A 24962-nucleotide genomic window follows, 5' to 3' on the forward strand; every position below is an offset into this window, starting at 1 on the left:
CACATGTTCACAGATAGGTTGGTCTCCTGCACTAAATGACGTTCAGTGAACTCCGTTCAGTGCGGGCACCGCACCCGGCAACCTGAAGGACTGAACGCTAGACGTTCAGTTTTTCAGGCCTAATGGATAGGCCCCTTTTCTTGAACAGAACGAACCAGCGAACAATCACTGGTCCACTTTGACCTTAACTGAGCCTTTTGAGATTGACGATACAAGATTTTGCTCTGACCCAGCTATGAACTCTGTAATCTGCAAGCAGCCTGCTGCCAGACTCCATACCGTCTGGATAGATTAATCAGATTCTGCCCAAATATAGAGGTCAACCTTCCAGCCACCTGCTGTTTTAAACACAGACAAGAACATTTCATATATAATATTGGAAAGTGTACAGAAAGAAAAAGGTGATTTTATTAATATCTGGCCCTGATTAAACATAGCACCAACCTCAAGAAAAGCAGTTTATAAATTGACTGAAATTATTTATAACACTACATGGATATGATGGTTTCAGATTACTAATTTTATTCATGAAATGTCCATATAAAAGAAAAAGCTTTTCATGACAAATACAAACACAAGCATAAAAAGATTATTGGTATCTGCACTAGGTTATGTGCATTGTACCTTCTATAGAGTGTGTGTATAAACACAAGACCAATCTATAATCTTTATGCATACTGAGTGGGTGTTTCCAGGTCATAGCAGATTAAAGGTGCGTATCCACTAGCAGATCAGGGTAACGACAGTACGATACAACATTGTAATCGTACAGTCGTTCCTCTTCCCCTGCAGTGCCTACACTGAACGATATGTCGTTCAGTGCAGGCTCCCTCCCTCATCCCTGAACATGGCCAATCTGTCGTTATTGGCAGACTGACCAACATGTTCAGGCAATGATTGATGTCGGAAAAGACCAGCGGGAGCCCGCATCGCTGCATTTTCATGCATGATTTGTTCACGATTAATGAGTGATTGAATAATAACGATATTGTTAATCTTTCAATCGGCAAGTGGATACCTCCCACTGAACAGTTTTACATGAGTAGAGTGACTAATGACCTGCACCATAGTATGGGTTTTAAGACTTCAGTAAAGTAATAATTTAATTCAATAAAAGCATAAAATGAAGAAGCTTCATGTCTGGTGTTATGCAATCTGTCAATATTCATTATTAGTGTTCGCGTTAGGCTGTTTTAGCAGGGCGCCACGACCTGCCCGATTTTAAAGGGAAAAATTCACCCTGCCCTTTTTAGTAGCACAGTGTTAAAACAACCTGGGCACTGCCATTCTACCGTCGCGTAAATAGATGCTGTGCGCATAGCATGTATTTACTAAAAGGAACAGCTTCGGGAAGCTCAGCACCTCTGTAGGTGCTGTGCACAGCCTTATTAATTACGCAGCAGGCTTGTCACTTTTGGGGGCATGACGTCGAGGGGGCTGCCCCCAACAGTGACGTCAGCTGGCAACAACGAAGGAACACTAATCATTAGTGGCTAAACGTAACTTAAGCCAGGCACAAAAGAGACTAATGTCATCCGCTCTAGCGGATTGGACAAGATATTGTCCACATCGGGCATTGAATACCCACCAAGTCGCTGACTAGGTGAGCTCCCACGCAACAGCGCCCGAAGCAGCATGAAGGTCCGACGGGCGATATAATCAGTGGGGGCCATGCTGCCGGATGCAGCATGGCCCCCACTGTCATGCTATCGATCCCCGCAAGGGCAAGAGTATGCACCGCTGCACGACACATCGGCTGGGTACACATCGTTAAGTGTGAACCGAGCATTACACCATCCAAATCACAAAAAGCACAAATTGCATCTGTGTGTGAATATTCTTACAAAATAAATGTTTACAATGACTGCTGGGTCAGGGGAGGCCAACATTAGACACAAAACACAGCAAGGCGTCTATGGACAACACAATGACTGCAGTGGTCAGGTGGGCTCACTTCACTCAGACGTTTGCAGCAGCCAGCACAATGACCTCACTGGTTGGGGAGGAGGTTGCATGACGTCACATAAACACTGAAAGGTGTAAATATACAACACTTTAGGGCAGTGGTTCCCAAACAGTGCGCTGTGGCACCCTGGGGTGCCTAAGGATACTTGCAGGGGTGCCTCAGGTTGTTGGTCCAGCACCAAATCAAATTACTTATAGTCAATGTAATGTAAATATGAGGACAAACAGAAGTGCAAACCTGTCCCCCACCACATAACTGAACCTAAGGATGACCGGTATGCACAATTTAATTCACTTTACTATATCAGAAAAAAAATAAAAATCTGAATTTGAAAATAAAACTCTTGGCTTAGCGGTGCCGTGAAAACAAAGCTGATACTCTAGGATGCAGTGATTCAAAAAGGTTTGGGAAGCACTGCTTTAGGGCATTCCTACTATCAGCGAGGGGGGGGGGGGGCGAGTAGTTGTTGCATTGACATAGAAAGCATCAGAACCGGAGCAAGCCTCCCTCGCGGCCTGTTCTTGCAAATTTTGGTACGCATCCCTATAGAAAAATCAGGAAGTCCTAGAGGTACCGTAAGTGCGGCAGATAGCCACACTTACTCGCCCTGCAAATAAGATGGACCCCAATGTTTTGTCTCCTCAGGAGCAAGGATAGAATTACTCATCCACATCAAATATCACAGAATCCACCCAGATCATTACAGTGCAGGTAAGCAATATTTTACATTAATGATTAATGCATCTTTTAAACAATGGTTCTCCCACTCAAGCCATGGTCATTGTTTTTGGACAGTGCAGCACAGTTAAGCTGGGTATACACCTGAAAGAAATCTGCTGATGATTGTTGTTCATACACACTGAACAACTATCATTGCCATCTGAAGATATATACGTCCAGGGCCGCGTCGCGCCCTCTCCCCTGTGACTTGTGCAGCAAGTGTACAGGTGGTCATGTGACTGACCATACACACAGAACGATGTGATGTCCATTTAAGACGCCGTTCACAGACATATCGTCTGTACACACTGGCAATGCGCACACAATGAAACGGTGCCCAGCATTTACATTGCACTAACTTCTGTTTGTTTCTTTTGATGTCATGCATCAGTAATTAATAAAAATGTCTAAAGAATTAATGAAAACCTGCTTTCTAAATGCCAGATTTGTAACATAGTCCCACATACATTCGGTCTCATCTAACCCAAGAAAATACAAAATTTAAATAAAATTTCTTTATTTCTGAATGCCTTATATATTTGTAATGGCTAAAAAGAAATCTATTTTAATAAAATGTTAATTTAACTTTGGGAGAACTGTGTGGTAGTTATGAAGGTCAATATTAAAGCAAATCCCTACTTCCCAGGAGAGTAGACCTCTGGGAAATGCCATTTACATGCTGCCCTTATGGTCAATACTTTACTTGTTGTGCTTTAGAGCTAACAAAACCATTAGCCACAAACACATCCGTTGTCCCTACAGTATAGGATTGAGTGGTAATCATGGGTGTTGTGTGAAGAGCTGTGAAACATCCGAGAAGCCTTCCCTGTCACAGGGATAACAAGATCTCCCTTCACTTGTGTGTAACTATGGATGCTGCTGAGCATTGTGCCTTTTGTGACTGGAAAAGAACATGGTTTTAAAATGTCCATATGACCTTTGCCTTTGTGAGATCCTTATAGTGGACAGATCAGCACAGGAGCCAGTATGTGGCTTTATTAATTTAAATGGTCTTTGTTTTTATCACTTTCCAAAAATAAGAACAAATGTACACAGATGAAGTGCTAGACAGCATGATAGGAAGGCATTTTCCCACAATGAAAGTGATAGCTCTAGTTGACTTATTAGGTTGCCAGTATAATAGGAGTCAACATTTTTCAGCATCAGTCTTATGCTGGGCACACAATAGGCTATGTGTGTGCCCAGCAATGGCACTATATATCGGGCGGTCCATACACTCTGCACGATCTGGTGTACGACAACCCGATATGTCGTTGCTCCGTCGCATCCAGAAGCATGGCGTTGTCTGCCAAATCTTCAGACTGGCCTGAAGATACGACCAACGACACATGGGAGTGCGTACACACTGGACAATTTATTGCTCCAAATTCGCCTTAAAAGGACAAATCGTCCAATGTATAGTCTAGTGTGTACCCAGCTACCTCCAACAAAGCTGAAGTGTGTGTGTGTGTGTGTGTGTGTGTGGGGGGGGGGGGAACCAATGGGAATATAACACTAGTCTAATATGCTACTTAGCATACTGGATGTGCTGCAGTGTGGGTCTGATATATATATATATATATATATATATACATATATACACACACACACACACACACACACTAAATCAATCCATTGCTAAATCTATCAAAAGAAATATCCTTGCCCCCTCAGGTAACTGGTCCACTCTAATCTTGCTCAACTCCGACAAGACTACAAATTATCATGATTTACTTATAAAGCACCAACATATTATGCAAGTAGATAAATTGAGGGGGATCATGATAAATAACACTTTGGGCTCGATTCAATTGAACGCAAATTAAATAGCACTGGAAGGAAGCTCCCGAAACTATTCAATTCAGCGCTCTGTTAGGTTGGAGAATGCCCGCGACCCCGCGCCTTAAACAAGGTGTTTAGTCGTGAGAATGGGCATTCTCCGGCTCAACTGCCCAGCTCGATGATGTTTCCGCGGCACTAAGGGCAGAAAACAGCATTGCGCCTGTACTTTTATCGGATTTGTGCTCACACCCCTGGAGGGGTGCGAGAAGAAATTCATAACAGCGCGCTGAACTGAATAGCTCCGTGGAGTTCCCTCCCGGCGCCATTTAATTTGCGTTCAATTGAATCGAGCCCATTGGGTGGAATTCAATTGTTTCCAGCCCCCATTGCGCCCGACGGAGCTATTCAATTGTTGCTCCTGTAGGGCGCGATCAGCTGGCAGCGCTCCATTTCAGCTCGCAGCCCCAGCGGGGTGCGAGCTGAAATCGGCAAAAAGTGACCTGTTTGGGCGCCCAAACGGCTATTTTGGCGAAAAGCTGGAACAATTGAATAGCGGCCCGTGATCTCCCATCACTTTAGACGGGAGATCCGGGCAACGAAAACAACTGAATTCCGCCCTTTGAAGCAGAAGGTAAAAATGGCTTGCAATATGAGCTTACAATGTAGGTGTGGGGAACAGTTGAAGCCTAAAATACAGAAATAACAAGAGATATGGTAAGAACTTACCTTTGTTATCTCTGTTTCTACGAAGTCCATAGGGTCCACAGGGTTGACCTTGGGGGTATAGGTTGGGAACCAAATCCGGGCACCACGCAGTTAAAGCTTTTAGCTCCCAGGATGCACTTGGGTCCACTCTCCCTATAACCCCACCCCCCAGCCAGAGGCACCTCAGTTTGTAAGTAGCCAAAGGCCGGAGGAGGAGAGAAAAAGAGAGAGAAAACTGGAACACTCTAGAACCATACTCACAGAAAAGGAGACGGGAAACCGGTGACCAGTAACACAGCCCATATGAAGCCAGGTGCGTCAGGGTGGGCGCCCTGTGGACCCTATGGACTTCGTAGAAACAGAGATAACAAAGGTAAGTTCTTACCATATCTCTTGTTTTCTACTTCAGGGTCCATAGGGGGTCCACAGGGTTGACCTTGGGGATGTCCCAAAGCAGTTCAACCAAGGGTGGGGACGCTCCTGTGCTGAGAGGAGAATCCGTCGCCAAAAAGGAAGCATCCTGAGAGGCAAAGGAAACCAATGCCTAGAACCTTAAAAAAAGGTTTGGACAGAAGACCACGTGGACACCTAGTAAGGCAAAACAGCCGAGGCGCCACAACGAGCCGCCCACGAGGGTTACATGGCCCGAGAAAAAACAAGCCTCAACGACAGAAATGCCTACCTATGGGTAGGCCCCTGAGGAAGACATACGAGGCCATCCAGCCAACATTTCATTATACGCCGGCCATCGTTTCCTGTGAAAACCAGAAACCGCAGACCACCAATAAGGAGTCCGATTACCATAAGGAACTTGAACGGATCATATAAAGCCAAAGAGGCCGGACCACAGTCAATGAGGCCACACCAGCCGAGAAGACTGGGGACTGAATGGCCGTACCATAAGTTCCAGAATAATATGGAACCTAAAAACCACTCTAAGAAGAAATACAGGGCGAGAGCAACTCACACCCTGACATGATGCCCTCCATAAGAGGGAGCCACATGAGAACGCTCCCAATTCAGACACTCTCCTGGTTGATTTAAACACCCTGAGAGAGAGAGAGCTTAAACAATAGACCATGTAATGGCTATCACAACCAGCGGTTCCATTGACTGTCCCCGGACGGAACAAAGAACCACTACTAACTCCCCAGGAGTCCCTAGGGAGGACAAGTGGAGGCATAATCCAGAAAACACTCCAAAGGATGAACTGGATACCAGAGCGGAGCAATTCCATATCTTAACCATACCGACAGTGTAGAGATCCGCACTGTCAGGAAGGCCAGGCGAAGGGTGAAACCCAAGCCAGCCGGAAGGAATGCCAGAATATCTGAAAATCCTGGACACCGGAGGATCGTATCGACAGGTACGATACCATAAGAATTATGTATGCCACAGTCTGTGGCAGATCCCAGCAAAGTCTGGCCTATCTGCTCTAAACATCTCAATGAAGACAGAGCCAGGGAAGCCCTAGGACCACAGTAGGGGCGCAGTCAAAGACAAACGATCCAGGTCCAGGGAAAAACAAGGACCCTGAGACAACAGGTCCAGATAGTGAAGCAGTAGGAACGGAGTATCGATGAGGAGACTCCGAAAATCTTAGTACCAGTGATGTCTGGGACGAACTGGAGCCCCCAGAAGGAAAGCCCCTCCGTCTCGAATTAAACTTCCGAAGATCTCGAGGAAGAAGGGAGACCGGAGGACACAGGTACACAAAGTGGAAGGACCACTTCACTGACAAAGAGTCACTGAAGGTAGCTTCAGTACTCCTGGAGCTGGACTGTAACACCGGTAATGTGTGATCAAGTCAGAAGGCCATGAGGATCAATCCCCTCAGGGAGGCCCCCTCTGCTCACCAGGAGTTGAAACCTCTCTTGGAGAAGAGACTAGTCCCTGGGATGCACGTCGCAACGGCTGAGGAAGCCCGCTTCCCAATGGAGAGCTCCGGGAATAAACACTGCAGAGTTGGCCAGGAGAAGACCCTTGGACTATGTCAGAATGGATGACATACCTGACATTGCCACCCAACTACCAGTGTTGCCTAGATGGAAGTCACTGTTGTGACACTGTCGGACTGAACCTATTCAGGTTTACCGTGACATATGGGTTAGGCCAGAGTGAAGGTCCAAGACAGCCTAAAGTATCAACAAGTTAAGTGGCAGGACAGAAACGACAGACGTCCAACTGCCCCGAAACGAATGCGGACCAGACACTGTCTGTAGCAAAGAGCACCCTGGACGAGATGGCCATAGCCACCCGGACAGAGACCAACTCGCCTCCGGAGAAAGTATCATCGTTCGAACAGCGATCCGATGGGAAAAACTCGATCCATCTGGAGGGGAGTCAATTATGGCAAGGCCTGGAATGGAACTGAGCACATTCCACCCTACCAAAAGGTAGACACTCTGGTAGACCGCGCATCACAAAGAGTAATGACATATGTCGAATGCGTAGATATCCGCACACTCCAAGTTGAAGAGTGGAGATCTTGTCTTACGCCAGAAAAATTCTCAGAGTCTGAGAATCCAGCAGTGCTCCCAGATGAAGAAAACCCTGTGAGGGATGTAGGGAGGACTTTTTCTCCGTTGACTAATTATCTGTGCCGAGAAGAAGCCACGGTTATCCTGACCTGGCGGTAAAGTACCTTGGTGATCCTGCTAAAAGCAGGAGACCGTCCAGAGAAAGGAGCATTCGGATACCCTGAACAGGTGAACTGTCAGAAAATCCATAAGGCTGGTAAACCCCGGTGGAGTTGAGGACAGTCCCAAAAGGCAGAGCCCGAAACTTACAAGTGTTGCTGTGGCACAGCAAACCTGAACCCATGCTGATGAGATGGCTCTGTACGTACCCGTAGGTACGTATCCTGAATACTCAGATATACCCTAAAATCCCCAGGTTCCAAACGTCGGATGATGGAGCATGGACGATTCCACCTGAGTCCAGGCACCGTTGGAATCTGATTCAGGGATTTGAGACAGAGTATAGGCAAATGAGGACCAGTCGGTCACCGCCCCAGAAAGAAAGTAGAACAACCAGTCCCTCACTGAGATAGTGAGGTTGGCCGAAATAGCTCTGCTTACCACAAAGACTGTATAGCTTTCTGGGATTGTAAGGCCCTGATCAGGTCTGAAGAAGGGCCCGTGTAACAATGCCTGTGAGGAGGCTGCCTGAGCAATGAGAGGCCGTTGAGAATCAGTACCTCATTCTGGAAATTCCCCAGATGTAGACCTGTCCCGTCAGGCTGAGGGTATATCCTCAGGTGTAGAAACAGGGTCGTCCGGAAGTCCAGGACTGCTCGGTACTGGATATGGTGGCCCCCATGGAGGCCGACAGCCTAGGAAAAAACAGGCCTTTAGGCTGACCCTGAGGACAAAAAGACTTAACAGAGTTAGTCCGAATGTAGTGGGAGTAGCTAAAGACGGTATCTCCCCATTAGTGATACTGCCAATGATGCAACGATCTTGTCAAGGTCAGGACCAAACAAGATCTTCCCCATGGAAGGAGTGTGCACCTCTGCTTTCCCATAACGCAGCCATAGGGTACTGCGGCGGATACAGACGCCGCCGAAACCCTGAAAGTTAGAAGACCGGCATCCCATGAGGTAATCCCACATATGACCACTGCATATTTTATGTGAGCGGCAAAAGATATTTGAACCTCAGGACGTGTTGGAGGGGAAAAACGTCACAAAAGCATCACCATGCGATGGCCATGGTAGGACGGGCAACAGGCCCTGAAAACGAGTACATTGATTTCAGGCAAAGTTACCACCTACTGATCCGTAAAATCCGTCCAGGCCGGGATGGGAGGCGTATTAATGCCTGTAACCCGATGATTAACATACAAATCCATCCCAGAAGGGGATTTCCATTACTTGTGAGGACCCTTAGGGAATAGGAAACAGGAGGCCTTTGTGACTCCTCGTATCTGGCGACAGCCAGACTCCCGCTATGAGATCCACCCGCTGGGCAGAAAACGGGAGATGTATGATACAGGTGCAGGATCGACATTCTCTATATCCAGAATGAACCTGGCTACCAGCCCCAAAGCAGGGATAATAATACTTGAAATCGGCTCCCCCCATGTGAGAGGGAAAGAGCCGAATATACCATCCAGTTCACGGCAGAGCCACTGGTCAGTAACCACAGGGCGTATATCACGCCAATTAGTATTTCTATAAAACGACATCCACCAGGTAATTCATGTACTGTGAAAAACCCCGGCGGGGAGCGACAGTCTGTTGCATAGGGGTAAATTGCAAGAAATTGCGAGATACCCCGAGTTCAAAAGGGCAGTATGGTGAAGTAACTCCAAGCGAGTGACGACAATGGGGCCCGCCCGGCGATCCTCAAAGGAGAGGATCCTGAGAAATAAACCGCCCTTTAAAGGGGTCGTGCAAGGGGCCCCGCACCAGATGGTGCCGCATACATAAACCTTTCTGAGTTAAAATCCTCCGCACTAATTCCTGCAGGCTATGACTTGCAGGATAGCAATAATGGGTGCAGTATCGTGTGCAATCTCCTGGTCAGATATATCTGACTATCTTGACGGAAATATTAAGCAGCGCCATACCGGTCCTGACTGACGCTAAGATTAGCTGCAGGGACCCATTATCAGCGTATGCAACTCACAGTTCCATCTAAAATATGGCAACGTGCAGCACGCAACAGTATGTGACAAACCTCACAGATATTAACAAATATATATATGTGAGGTCTCAGAACCACCCCAGGTACACCTGTATTAGGGCAGATAAAGAAAAGGGATAGATATACACTGACAGGTGAGAGAAAAAGCAGACAGTCAGCACTAGCATAAGTCACATACAATGCAGAAAAATATATATACATACATAAGCATGACATATAATATACTGCACAATGTCGCTACATTCAACTGCCCAGATTCAGTGTCTGGGAAGGCTATAGCGCTGTGTACACTCACCCAAAATGGCCAGGTACGCAGGGGGACTGGGCTCACTGACATCCTAAGAGTTCTGCAGCACCACAGAGAGAAAATGGCCACTGGAGACCTCAGAAGAAGCGTGGCCCGCGGAGGAAGCAGCTCAGCGACGCCAGACTGTATTATTGAAAGGCGCGCTGAGCTGAGGGGAGGAGCCGCTAGACAGGGAAGGCTTCCTCCCTGGCTAGCAATTAACCCCCCGGGATGCCGGCTCCCGTTGCCGCTATAATCCCTGGTGGGCTGTGGACACGCGGGGTATGCCTCCATGGAGGGGGAGCCCGCCGCCACCGCTAGCGCCTCCGGTCTGTCCCCAGAGACCGGAGGCATAAGGCTGCATATTCACACGTGGATCACCGCAAGCGGTGACCACGCGACTTACCTGTCCCCATCGATCCGGCAGCAGCCCAGGGATTCCTCCAGAGCCCGGCTAGTACAGACTCTGGGGTCCCGCTGCGATCCCCAGATCTGTACTGGCGTCGCAGCGCCGGCGGGGTGTAGGAGCGGCAGCTCAGACGTCCATTGGACAGTCTGATGCTGCCGCTCTGAAGAGTAGTAAAAAATAATAAAATAAAACTCTTTTAAGCTTAGGGGCTGCTAAGCAGCCCCCCTGCAGTAACGGTGACCCAACTCCGGCCGGGCACCAACTTAAACTGAGGTGCCTCTGGCTGGGGGGTGGGGTTATAGGGAGAGTGGACCCAAGTGCATCCTGGGAGCTAAAAGCTTTAACTGTGTGGTGCCCGGATTTGGTTCCCAACCTATACCCCCAAGGTCAACCCTGTGGACCCCCTATGGACCCTGAAGTAGAAAAGAACTATTGTTGATTAAATTGGTGTTTACGAATTAGCAAACCCCATCTACGTACAATGGCCTATCTGTACAAATCTTCTAGCCATTACTAATATATACATATGAATGAATTACATTTGTTCATACACACCACTAAGCATTATAGCCACCAGAGGCCTATTTAAAACAAGCTGCAAAATATTAGTGGTTTGCATGCTGTTACAGCACGGGGGTCCCAGATTCAAGTACTACCATGTCTTTAGTGTGTGTAGAGTTTGTATATTCTCCCTGCGTTTGTATGGGTTTCCGCTAGGTACTTCAGTTTCCTCAGACACTCCAAAACTTATGACAAAGTGAATCTGTTGTGTCCATGTTGCATAGAATATAGGTTTCAAGGGAATTGGTATGATTCCCGGAAGCCCCTGGCCGACAAAAGCAGAGTTCCCGGCAGCGGAAGCCCAACAGCGCTGGAAATCCTGATCGTCGCTGAGGTAAGTATAAACTAACCTAACCCTCCTTAGGGTGCCTAACCCTAACCCTCCCTCCCCCTAGCCTAAACCTAACCCTCCCGGGGGTGTGCCAAGTCCCCCCCGGGTGCCCTAAACCTAACCCTCCCCGCTGCGGCGGTCCGCTCGCAGCGCCCTGCATCCCTTCGATCGGGATGTCGGGCGCCGTTGTCCCGCCATCGGGGAAATGTCAGGCGTCTACATCTAGACGCCCAGCAGTTCACCCTCGCCAGGATATGACAGTCGGGAAGCCGGCTGTCGGTATTAAGGCAGCCGGTTTCCCGATTGTATACCGTTTCAAGCTCCCCTGGGACAGGGATGATTGTGAACGACTGAATATGGTCTGTAAAGCACTGTGTAATGTAGGTAATGCTATGTAGCGCCTGCCAAATAAATAAAGTAAAAGCTGCAGGATCAATGAATACTGCTCTAAAGCTGTGGGGGTTTACACTCAACAGAAGCCTATGTATCCAACTACAAATCAGGGCATTCTAGCAGCTCAGCATCCTTGTAGCAGTATTGGGAAGAGCTAGCGCTAGAGGTTAGACAGTAACACAAACACACTGAAATGACTAATCACAAGAGCGGATAACACCCTATCCTCAGGCCAGAAATGAAAATAAAGAACAAATATAAAGACAGCTTCAGTTGTTTTTGTGCCAACATTCAGGGAGACTGTAATATGAAATTAGATATGAGGGAGTAGTTGTATTCATAGTCAATAAAACAGCTTTCAGACCAATGCCCCGGGGCCGACCCGGGTTTTTCAACACTGTTGTTTCACACTTCACCTACGACCCAGCCTATTTGCTAGTCAGCCCGACAAAACTGTGTGTCTTAAGAAATGGACTTTTTCTTTTGGAACACAAAGATGAGGTTATGAAAAGTGGGTGGTGACTGTCTCCTTGTCTCCTCCTCCCCCTCTCCTCAGTATCCTGCCACAACACTATGCTGCCTGCACTGCCGCTGAGACATGACATCTCCCAGCGCTCCATAACCGCCAATCAGCTCATTTTAGGCATGACCTGTGTCGCACCTTTCACATTGCAGCCAAGCTGGATCAGTCCTGGGTATAACCCTGATCTTGAACAGGGTCGAGATACTGGGACACACAACTCCTGTTAGCCCTTTTACATCATGCCAGGACCCGGGTAGCTAGGGCAAGAATCTTGGGCTTCCATACATCCTCACAAAACAATGCATTTTAGCACATTCTGGTTGACCTACAGTTTGACCCCTCTCTCCGCCAATTATATTACATTAACACATGCATGCTCAAGCCAGTCGCCTGTCTGTGTTGAGGCGTCTGATAATGATCAGTAACAAAATATTATCAAACATAGATAAGATCTCGCAAAACACAATCTCAATCTGGAGTCTGACAGCGCATGTGCAAGGAAGCACGGGCCGGCAGCAGTAAACTTTGTAAGTGTCCCATAATACTCCAGCTATTGCGGTGGCATTTTGTATACAAGCTGAACGCACCGCTGGAATAACCAGATTTCTTCATGGCCAACCTTAATACAGTTTAGAGAAGTTCTAATAAACCCTTATTTTTTTTTGGCAAAATGCAGAAAAGAAAGGGTTGTTAATGCTTGATGTATGTACCGCTATATTTGTAACAGTAAACATGTATATATAACTCATTGGTTGCTGGTATCCACTGAAAAACAGATTTCAAATATTGACAATTAAGGACAACTGTTTTTCTCAATGGGAGTAATTCCTAAATGTGTACACCATTTATCCCTAACATTAGCCCTGGCTGTACTCACAATTTTTACTGGAACTTTTTCTCTTTGCCTGACACAAGACATATGGTTAATACGGAAATATGTGATGGTGGAACTTTGAAAAAAAAAATTCTAAATACACACTCAGCTGCCAGCACGATGTTCTTTCTGGAACTCAGTATTCTCCCTGTGCTCACACCCACCAACTACAGTAATGTTCTACATAAAAATGGGAAAACCTACAGCTGAGTACTTTGGGTAATGGATAAATTTGGCAGACCAGTACAAGCACATACCAGCTTTTGATTGGTTGGGAAGAATGTTTTTAAACTTTATTGCACCTGAAATAACCTTCAGGTGACTTTCACAAGATGAAAGTAAAACATGTGTGATTAGCCAAGAGGTAAGTTAAAGATTAGTTCATTTTGCAGGCTGCCAGGATGTACAGCCATGGCCAAAAGTTGAGAGAACGACACAAGTATTAGATTTCAAAGTTTGCTGCTTCAGTGTTTTTATACCATTTTGTCAGATGTTACTATGGTATACTGAAGTAAAATTACAAGCATTTCATATGTGTCAAAGGCTTTTATTGACAATTACATTAAGTTTATGCAAAGAATCAATATTTGCAGTGTTGACCCTTCTCTTTCAAGACCTCTGCAAGTCGCCCTGGCATGCTGTCAATCAACTTTTGGGCCACATACTGACTGATGGCCGCCCATTCTTGCCTAATCAATGCTTGGAGTTTGTCAGAATTTGTGGGTTTTTGTTTGTCCCCCCCGCCTCTTGAGGATTGACTGCAAGTTCTCAATGGGATTAAGGTCTGGGGAGTTTCCTGGCCATGGACTCAAAATTTCGATGTTTTGTTCCCCGAGCCACTTAGTTATCACTTTTGCCTTATGGCAAGGTGCTCCATCATGCTAAAAAAGGCATTGTTAATCACCAAACTGTTCTTGGATGGTTGGGAGAAGTTGCTCTTGGAGGATGTTTTGGTACCATTCTTTATTCATGGCTGTGTTCTTAGGCAAAATTGTGAATGATCCCACTCCCTTGGCTGAGAAGCAACCCCACACATGAATGGTCTCAGGATGCTTTACTGTTGGCATGACACAGGACTGATGGTAGCGCTCACCTTTCCTTTTCCAGACAAGCGTTTTTCCAGATGCCCCAAACAATCTAAATGGGGATTCATTAGAGAAAATTACTTTACCCCAGTCCTCAGCAGTCCAATCCCTGTACCTTTTGCCGAATATCAGTCTGTCCCTGATGTTTTTCCTGGAGATAAGTGGCTTCTTGCTGCCCTTGACACCAGGCCATCCTCCAAAAGTCTTCGTCCTGTGTCATGCCAACATTAAAGCATCCCAAGACCATTCATGTGTGGGGTTGCTTCTCAGTGAAGGGAGTGGTATCACTCACAATTTTACCTAAGAACACAGCCATGAATAAAGAATGGTACCAAAACATCCTCCAACTCCTCCCAACCATCCAAGAACAGTTTAGTGACGAACAATGCTTTTTCCAGCATTATGGAGCACCTGTTCCTCTTTCCTGCCTGGGGTGTCGCTCTCTGCTCTGGTGCTTTGTTTTGACAGCTGCAGGGTGTATGAAGACGTTTCAAAGTTTCCTGCGTCCGACATATTGTGTGGACTTTTGGTCGTCAGTACACACAATACGTGGACGACATATCTGTGTAATATATCGCATCCGACGTGCAGCAAGGCCGATGGGATATATTCAGGGGAAAAAAAAAAAAGACATCGAGATGGGTGCACACTTGTCCAATCTGCAGTCAATCCGACCCCCAACCAAACAGTTGGTCAAACTTTGTACCTTTCACTGACCTCTGCTTTTAACCATTCTTGGTCAAAAGCTTTTTCTCCTCTACAGTCCTCCGCTCTACCAGCTGAGCTATCGAAGGATTTCTTCTTGGTCAAAAGATATTTAAGCCTGCTTAAAATATCAGGAGACTCAGCCACCGATAAACACTGAAGTGTGTACACTGTTGAGACCAGAGCTGGCGACTGATTCCCAGAGGGTTATCAACTGCTACAGTTGTGTAGCAGAGTCCGTCAGAGGCCCCTGGCGTGGCGGTGGGCCTGGATCCAGAGGGATCCCGACACCGTCGGCCAATGGAACGGGACCCGGCGGAGGACACGGGCAAGGTGGAAGGTCCTGTAAACTATTACTGCAGAGTTTGGCTGTGGGTTCAGTAGTAGTGGCAATGGTGTCACAGCCCATTTAAAAAAATGGCGCTGTAAGCAAGTCAATCACTGCTTGCAGCGTCTATTTAAGATGGTCGCAGCAAGCCAATTGTGGCGAGCCACATCATCACCCAGCCCCTGGGGCTAGCTGAAATTAGCCAGCGCGAGTCTAGCAGCGGGGAAGGAGCAGAGAAGAGCTCCTGAAGATTGAAGCTGAGAGACGCCAGATGTCCTGGGGGAGGTGGCAGCCGTTACGAGAGTTTTTTTTTTTTTCTCTTTAATAAATGTATTAAAGCAGTGTCCTGTCTTTATTTTAATATTTTCTTTACAGGTGGATTACAGGTGCCAACGGGCCCATAATGTCTAGGCATGTTGGCACTTTTGGTACTACAAGTGCTGTCATGCCGGGGCAGGCTTGCTGGGACTCATACACCACCAGTACAATTTACTTAATTTAAATAACTTTTCTTGAATTTCTCAGTTAGCATCTATTGGCTTAGGGGCGCCATGAAAAAAAAAAAAAAAAAGTTGATACTCTAGGGCGCCATGATTCAAGAAGGTTTAACTGTAGACCCTTCCTTCTGGCTCTTTAATAAGATCACTGGATATCCTGCAATAAAAAGTCGCTGTTTAAACATCTTAATAGCGCAGCTAAAGCCATCGTCATTGGAGATGCACCTCCTCACTAACAAGACTAATTTTTATTTACTTTTCTCAATTATCAAAATGTATGTAAACAGCCATTTAGACCAGACTATAATTTTATTGACAAATATGGCAGATTTGTTTTGTTAATAAAATCATACTGAAGAAGGGTTAAATAGTTCTTTACATTATTTGATCATTAAAAAAATCAATGGGCACGATTCTATTCTATGCGATGTGTATAGCGCCAGGAATCAGTTCCCGGAGCTATTCAATACACCGCGCAGCTAACCCGAATAAGGATTTCTGCTCGCATGCGAGCAGAAATGCGACAAAAGTCCCTGCGCAAGTCTGTTTTCTGCCCTTCGCTCCTGGAAAACAGCATCGCACCGGGAAGTTAGGTCGGGGAATGCCCGTTCTCGCACCTAAAAACCCTGTTTAAGGCGCGAGAACGAGCCTTCCCCGACCTAACATCGCGATGGATTGAACAGCTCCGGGAGCTATCTCCCGGCGCTATTTACATCGCGCTCAATTGAATCGAGCCCGTTATGTACATATATAATATTTTCCGTATGTAAACACACACACACATATATATATATATATATTTTTTTTACGGATCTCTGGGTAATGAACAATGTGGCCGGGTGCCAGCACAGTTATCATGGTGAGGTTTTGTCATGGAGGCGCCATTGGACTGGGTGAGTGGTCCCCACTTCCGGATTTGTCGTTCACGAAGTGTTAGTGATGGAGGCACATGAGGTGAGATTTATTGTTAGTTTATTTAGCCTAATGACAGTGTTATAATAAATAGGCACGGAAACATTGCTTTAATCTAAATGCCGGTATTGTGATTTATTGTAAGAGCCTGGAGTGCTGCACCAATCACACACTTCCGGGTTTGTACGACATTGTACCATCACATCTGATGAATATTAGGACACCCATAAAACCAGATCTTCAGATGCAATCACTTTTCTTCCAATAAACAATGCTTGTAGGTGTGTACACACACTTAAGCTGGCCACACACTAGACCAACTTACATCCAACCAGCCAACTTGTTGATTGGTTGGAATGAAAATCTGGTAACATATTGGAGTAAATGATGATCAACAATTTGCTCCTAAATGCCAGAAAACAGATGAAAATGGTCATCAGACAAGTTTGTTAAATGTTTGAACTAAACAATTTGTTCAAACAACAGTTTTTGTTCATTTTCCGGCGTTTGGGAGCAAATTGCTGATTGTCTTTTGCTTTCATACCTTACCAGATTTTCATTACAACCAATCAACTAGTTGGCTGGTTGGACAGATAATCTGTAGATGTGTGGCCAGCTTTAGGATATCCCACGAACGGGTTGGGAATTGGAAGATCAGACCACTGTATAGGTGTGTACCCAGCTTAAGAGTCTCCATTTTCTGTCAGCCTTTGTTCATTTCTGTTTATTGATTCACCTACTACAACCCAACCTAAAGCTGGCCACATACACAGCGATTTTTTCCCCAATCTGGCCGATTCAGACACATTGGAATGACCGATCGGGTAAAAAATTACCAAATCGTGATCATGATCACGATGCGCGCACCCGCTGGTCGCACATCGCATCTTCAGATCTGCCGTGCTGTAGGGCAGATCTGACGATCTAGACTCAAATGCACTGTGAAAAAGTCTGGCTGCAGGAGATCGGATGAAGATTGGACAGCATATCGTGTGCAGAGCTGCCGAGAGAGTTTCAAGGGAAATCTGACATCATCGGAACGGGAGGTCTGCGGGCACCTTTATACTAGGAAGTTCCTCCACTCTTTCTTTCCAATGTCTTCAGTTTCCCCTCTGTGTTACCTGAGATTTGTCATAAAATTGTTACTCTGACACCTGTTTTTGCAAACAAATATAGTTCGTATGGTTTTCACTGAAAATTACATGTGTAAACTAAAATAAAATCATATTTCATAATAAAAACAGATGTTTAAATAACCTGCAGACAAGTAAATTTGACTTTTTGTGATGCGTCTGTATATATGGAAATATCCTCATAAATGGTATCTGCATAAATAGATCCTTAAGAGGCCAAGAACTGCAGAGTGGATGTCCACTGCTTGTAAAACTACAATAATCTAGTGAAGGTAAATTTGGCACATTAACATTTGTCAGTGAATGGCGAGCCATGGTTACCATAGGTATCCATGATCTCTACATCTATGTGTGCTTTTACAAGAGGAGACAAGCAAAACTTAAGGTGCTCATCCACCAGACGATTAAATTGAGCGATTGAACAATAACGATATCGTTCATAAATCATTTGCAAAAATGTCTAAAACGACCAGCGATGCATGCTCCTGCTGGTCGTTTAGACATCTATCATCGGGCAAACACCATGCTGGACAACCGGACGATAACGCCAGGTTCAGCATGTTTGCAGATGATTGATGTGCCTACACTGAACGACTGCTAGTTCACTGTAGGCTTATCACAGACTGACAAACGACTGCACGATTACAATATTGTAATCGTACAGTCGTTTTCATGTCTTCTAGTGGATGGGCACCTTTAGGAAGGGGTGCCACCATTTATCAATTAGAGAGGTACATATATTGTGCTTTACTGTACGAGTGCAGTCAGCCATGCAAAATGCATCTGTGCCATACAGGATAGGTTAGTAATTAGTGATGGGATATAAGTTTTGCAAACCACTGAGAAGATCAGTACAAACAATTAAAAAAGTCTTCCAAGATAATATTTGTTTAAAAGACAAATAATAAAATTGTTGTTGCTATTTCCTCCCTGACTGCAAGTTTTACTCCAAGGGCGCCAACATGTTGGGGAAGCTCATTATTAAAGCCACAAGGCTCTTCTAGTCAGTTTTCCCAACACCCTGACCGTAATCTCTCTCAAGATCTAAATTTGCCAAGTGTTGCAGCCTGTAGATTAGTGCAAGGAGGGTGCCAGTGGGAGTGAGCACTGCACAAACAGCCCATTTATGCCATGATAAAGCCAAATGGCATTCAAATACCTAGGATGTCCTTGATATGACCTTCAGCATTACCAGATCTGAAAGCTGGACAGCTCTTGCATGAAATCTGGAAAGAAGCCAGTAACGTGTCACCTTTCCACACCTAGATACACAGAACAGGAACTGTATATAAACTATAAGATGTACTGATGTTGTCAAGACTGGAAATTCACACCAATATGGGACTATAAAACTAATATTATATACATACACACTGTACTTGTTCTGCTGTCAGGATTTTAAAAAAACAGATTTTATATTGTCATTTTTTTTATTCCTATCCTCCATCAGAAAACTATTAAGCATACAAAAAGGTGGTTACACAAAAAATGCATCATGATAAACAAAGGTAGCGTACAGTAGAAGTGCATCTTGCAGCATACTCATGTTACTCTAAAGACTGGCGTTTCCATATCCACGCTCCCCACTGAAACAGGTTATAAAATGAATAACACAAGGCTCTAGCAAACTTAAGCTTAATGTTTCTGCATCTGGTTTGAGGTATATACATAATCAGTCTACAAAACAAGCTGAATCCCTTTTATGGGAAGAATGAAATTGGAGAATTAGATGCGCACATGAGTCATCAAACTTTTTAGGCCTTAATTGTGGAAAAATTCACTAGACCCAGCAGCACAACATGCTTCCCCTGTCATGACTCATTTTTACTCTCCATCTATTATTCCACACCCCAGAAAGGGACAGCTCTTCAACAGAAACATTCTGTCTGCTCAAATGAAGTAACCTTGCAGAACAAACAAACAAAATGTTACAATGTTGTAGGATTTAGAAAGTTTCAATTCATTTATAGCTAGATAAATTAGATATCAGCATTTAAAAAGCCCATGTGACTGCACAAATTACATATGAAAAGAGACGCCTCAAGGTCATTCTTCAAGAACCATACTTGTTAATGAGACTAAGGGGCATATGTATCAAAGCTTGATGTGAGATATATATCACACCAACCAATCAGCTCCGATCATTTTTTAAACACAAACTGCAAAATGTAAGTTAGAAGCAGATTGGTTGGTCATATATCTCTCACATCAAGCTTTGCTACATAAGCCCCTAAATCTGCAGAAAGTAAATAATCCACCTGTATGAATGTAGGACACAATTTTTTCCCAGTGTGATTATTTACACCAACAAGGGTGAGATTCAATTCTTTGCCGGGAATTTAGCATCCTGACAACTGCATCGCACTCAGCACTAACCCGGGAGCTGCACCTTAACATAGCAAATCCTGGGCATCGTTGCGGGAAATAGTGGCCAACACAGGAAGTAATTAAATGGCTCTTAGCTCAGGAGCGAAAATGCCAGAGTAGGAATTAAATCACCCCTCTCCCCTAAGAATGGGTAATTGCAATTTCTCATTATCTGATTCATTTAAGTAATTCTGCACATTATCTACAAATGGAAAAGCACAGCATTAAATTATCGAAATAAGTTTGTCAGCTATCCCAGTGGTTCCCAAACTTTATCGAATCACGGCACCCTAGGGTATCAGCATTTATTTATTTATTTTTACACAGCACCCCTGGGCCAAAAGTTCTTTGGAAATTCAGTAAAAATTAAATTAAGTAAATTGTGCATATATGTTACCCTTAGATTCAGTTATGTAGCGGTTGACAGGGCTGCACTTTTTTGTCCACATATTTTTTGATTGGCAGTCATTATCACTGGGTTTGCCTATCCCACAGACTAAAAATCATTCTATTTTGTACTGGACCACCAATCAGAGGTACCCAGTTTTGGAACTGAGCTATGCAAACAAAATGTTATAAGTGGCCTCACAAGTGACTATGGCACTTCCAAAGAGGCTGTGGACACAACATTTGCTGAAAAGCATTTGCACAGCCCAAACACAAGGTTAACATATAGGTGGCTGATCATCATCGTCCAATCAAGCACTAAGCAGCTACATAATGAATGAGCTTTGGTCCTGCAACTAGTAATTTTTATGTCAAACCTATGTGCTACTCTAGTTAGAGGGTCAGAAGTGGTCTGTGTAAAGTCTGTATATTACCCCTTCTAATTTAAATGGTTTTAACATTAACAACAACAAAAAAGTGGAAAAAAAATAAAGCAAAACCTTCGCAAGACCCTGGAGGGCAAAAAGCACCCTGTCCTCACAGCCTGCGGGTGCAGTCTTGACCCGCGGTCGCAGTGTTCCGTTGGTGGGGAAATGTGCTGTGACTCGGTCACCGCCGGTGAATAGACGCCGGGCGCAAACGCCCGGCATCTATTCTCCCTATCAGCAGCCCTTGGGTGTCCGTAAGTGCCGGGCACGCCCGCAAGAGTGACGAAAAGGGTGACGCGTCTTATAGACACGCCCTTTCCAATGGTCACACCCTATTCGGGTGCGCGACAGTGCCTTCTCTAGCTCCAGCGCCCTGCCTTCCGCCGGAGCTAGAGTGAACACTAATAGAGGAATCGGCATGGGTTCATATCCCGACTGCGGAACACCGGCAACAGCAGATTCCGGCAGGTAAGTTTTTCACTATCCCTAACCCTCTCCCCCCCCCCCCCCCCAACCCTCCTTTAGGGGTGCCTAACTCCAACCTCTCTCCCTAGTGCCTAAGCCTAGCCTCCCCCAGTCAGTGCCTAAACCTTAACCCCCTCCCCACACCCTAAGCCTAACCCTCCCGGGGGTGGCTAATCCTAAATCCTCCCCCATGAGCCCCTAACCTAACCCCCCCCCACAGCTGTCAATACCTGCCGTCCGGCTTACCTTTGTTGCCGGGCGTTGGGATTTCGGAGCGTGGATAGTGATAGGCGTCAGGATTTTGACGCCCATTATTAATCCCGTGCCGGGATTTGACAGTAGGGAAGCCGGCAGTCATGATTTCGACCGCCGGCTTCCTGACTACATACCTAGATATACACATATAGATATAAATAATCTTAGCCCCTCATCCACCCATAAGTTTGTTTCATATAACTATTAGGTATTTTAGACAGTGCCCGGCTTGCTACAATAATTTACTGTTTGTCTCAGTCCACCATTGCATCCGAGGAAGTTTACTAAAATTACAAAAAAAAAAAAAAAAAGATATTAAAGGCTTGTGATTCTGCCCATGACAATTAACCATTGCATTCAGCGAGGTAGAATAGACCAAAATCAGACATGAGCTAAATCCAGGCGCAAGTTACAAATTCATATATCTAGTAGTAACCTTACCAAGATTTGTATTCTACTCTCATTTAAAAAAATATATTCAATATGGAATTGTTTGAAAGGTTTTCTACATATAACAGCCTGATAAAGAAGGGCATCATTAATCATGCTTTATTAGCACTATGAAAGACTAAATATTTTCTATATTGCATTAGCAGAGGACTACATGTTATTCTTAAAGGAGGAAAGTAATAACCAAACACACACACCAGAAAACAGTGGTTCTATAAACTGGTACAGAAACATATCCTGCTCAGATTGGTTTATACCAGAAGTAAGGTTGGGATACAGGTTTCTTGCCAATAGGAGGTTAGTATACAGGCTCCCGTCCTGTGTCCTCTGCAAGGGTAAAATGTCTGAAAGTCACTAGGTCAAAATGCAGAAACAGACTATGTTTTATAATGTAAAGATTGTGATTTACATGAAATTAACATTTTTCAATAATGAAAATACTACATTTTATATGTTTTCCCCAACAGTTATTTAAAACAAAATGTATGTGACCGAGCAAACCTTAAGCCACACATCCACTACCCGACTCTGGAAGGACAGTACCTGATCCACCTGTAGTGCCTACACTGAACGAAATGTCGTTCAGTGCAGGCACCCTCACTCATCCCCGCACATAGCCAATCTGTCGTTATCGGCAGATTGACCGGCATGTTTGGGCAATGACTGATGTCAGAAACGACCAGCGGGAGCACGCATCGCTGGTCATTTCCGACATTTTAGTGCCAGAATCATGCACGATTAATGAGCGATAACTTTCAATAAAATCAGCAGGTGGATACGCGGCATTACGCCTGGTACACACTAGACGACTTGCAAACTATGCAACGTTGACAGCAATTTTCCTTGAACTACCAAACAATCTAGTGCCTACGCACTGTGCAACCAAACGATATATTGTGCATCGTTCAGTTGTTTCATCGTTAACTATATAATGTTAAACATATCGTCTGGTCGTTCAGTAGAGCGTACACACTGCACGATCAGTGGGGAATCGTTAACGAGATTGGCAGATTGAACTGCATGTACGGAAGATCTGAGAATGTGACGGCCGACACCGCGGGAGCGCACATAGTGCCTACACACTTGGCGATTTGTCGTTCGTTCAAAATATCGTCTAGTGTGTAGGGGCCTTTACAGGTGGCTGCACAGAGTATGCTACATCTCAATAGGCAACAATCATACTATTAGGGGATACAATGCATTTAGGCCTACTAAAGTGAAGTAATGTATACAAAAAGCATCGCTTTCGGAAGGTCACAAGCGACACCGTGCAATAGAAACTCATGGGACTTCTGCCAATACAACTGGTTTCATATTTTGGCACTGAATAATGATTTCCAGATCATATGAGGAAGCAGCCCGCCTGCATGAGCGATAGAAACGCAGGTTAGACGCACATAGATCGCAGGCTCAGTGGAGGGTCACACACATCTCCACTACAGGGGGAATTTATTACAGCTGATGTACAGACGTTACACTATAGTACCCCCGGCCTGGGCTCCCTACACCGTGCAGCGGCGGCGAAGGGTCACATACTTCCAGCGGTGAGTGACGGTCACAGTGCCAGTCATTATGTGATACAGTGACCCAGACAGGGGCAGGTGCACCGGACACTCCCGTGTATACCGGGAAGGAGAACACCCCGGCGGGTCACACTCACCCAGGACATCTGCCGTCCGGTGCCGGGCAATGAAGCACGCGTCGTCCCCATAGCACATGCCCTTCTTCAGGATGCCCTTCCTAGCATCTTTCCCGAAGCCGCAGCTGGCAGTCACTAGGCTGTAGTCCCGGGAATCCGTCTGCGAGAGGCCACCGAGCACCGCTCTGGCAACCAACCTGCCGTATGACAGTACCGAGAACATGGCCCCGGACGGCCCCCTGCGCTTCTTGCCCTCCTCCTTGTCCTCCTCCGTGTCGCCCGCTCTCTCCTCTTCCTCAGGGACACTCAGGAGCCTTCCCCGTCCCTCGGTGCTGTCTCCCGTCTCCCTCCCCGCAGCCCGTGTGCCTGTGCGCCCCGCACTCAGTGCCGGCTCTCACTCGTCCAACCGACCTCTGTCGCCGCCATCTTGGACCGCACTGACACTCCGGAGGCCGGAGGAGGGAGGCGGCTGCGGCGGCGGGACACGTGACTACCTGACGTCACTACTACGCCACAAGGAGGATTCCCGGCAGCGGCGGCAGCAGTAGCAGTAGGCACCGCGTACAAGTTCATGTGTAATTAGTGTGTGTGATCTCCGGGCTGCCGACACCAAGGATTAGCTCTGCCGCCCTGGTTACACTCCCTGTACAGACCTGAAACAAATGCTTGTATAGTGTTAGATATAGATTATAGTAGAAAAATACCCATTATTGTCTTATGGTGCATACACACGGTCAGATTTTTCTTCAGATCTGAACGATAATGATTTCAAAAATAGTTCAATCGTTCATATCTGAAGGGAAATCTGACCGTGCGTATGCACTGGGCGATTGAAGTGGACGAGTGAATGATAATGATATCGTTATCGTTCAGTTGTTCACTTTATCGTCCATTTTTTGACCTAAATGATGAACGACGAACGATGCGCGTTCCTGCAGGTCGTTCATCTTTATCATTCATCGGGCAAACATGCAGGCCAACCTGACGATGTTGTCAGGTTACTGCATGTTGGGGAATGGGGGAGAGAGCCTGGTGCTGAACAATATCATTAATGATATCGTTTAGCGAGTGTGCTTAATGTCATGAACGACATTGAGCACACCCTGCCAGGG

At 45.7% G+C, this 24962-nt stretch overlaps 1 protein-coding gene across 1 annotated transcript in view; it reads right to left on the reverse strand.

Moving 5' to 3' along the window:
- The window catches only part of PPTC7 (protein phosphatase targeting COQ7), a 63370-nt gene extending 38990 nt beyond the window's left edge, over nt 1-24380 (reverse strand). Inside the window, exon 1 of the mRNA XM_088449203.1 lies at nt 23872-24380. Within this exon, the coding sequence (XP_088305329.1) occupies nt 23872-24073 (202 nt within the window). The 5' untranslated portion in view covers nt 24074-24380. The remainder of the gene's footprint in view (nt 1-23871) is intronic.
- Nucleotides 24381-24962: the final 582 nt, after the last annotated feature.

Source organism: Taudactylus pleione, unplaced genomic scaffold, assembly GCF_031769625.1.
Source record: "Taudactylus pleione unplaced genomic scaffold, aTauple2 ptg000479l, whole genome shotgun sequence".
Classification (NCBI taxonomy): domain Eukaryota; kingdom Metazoa; phylum Chordata; class Amphibia; order Anura; family Myobatrachidae; genus Taudactylus; species Taudactylus pleione.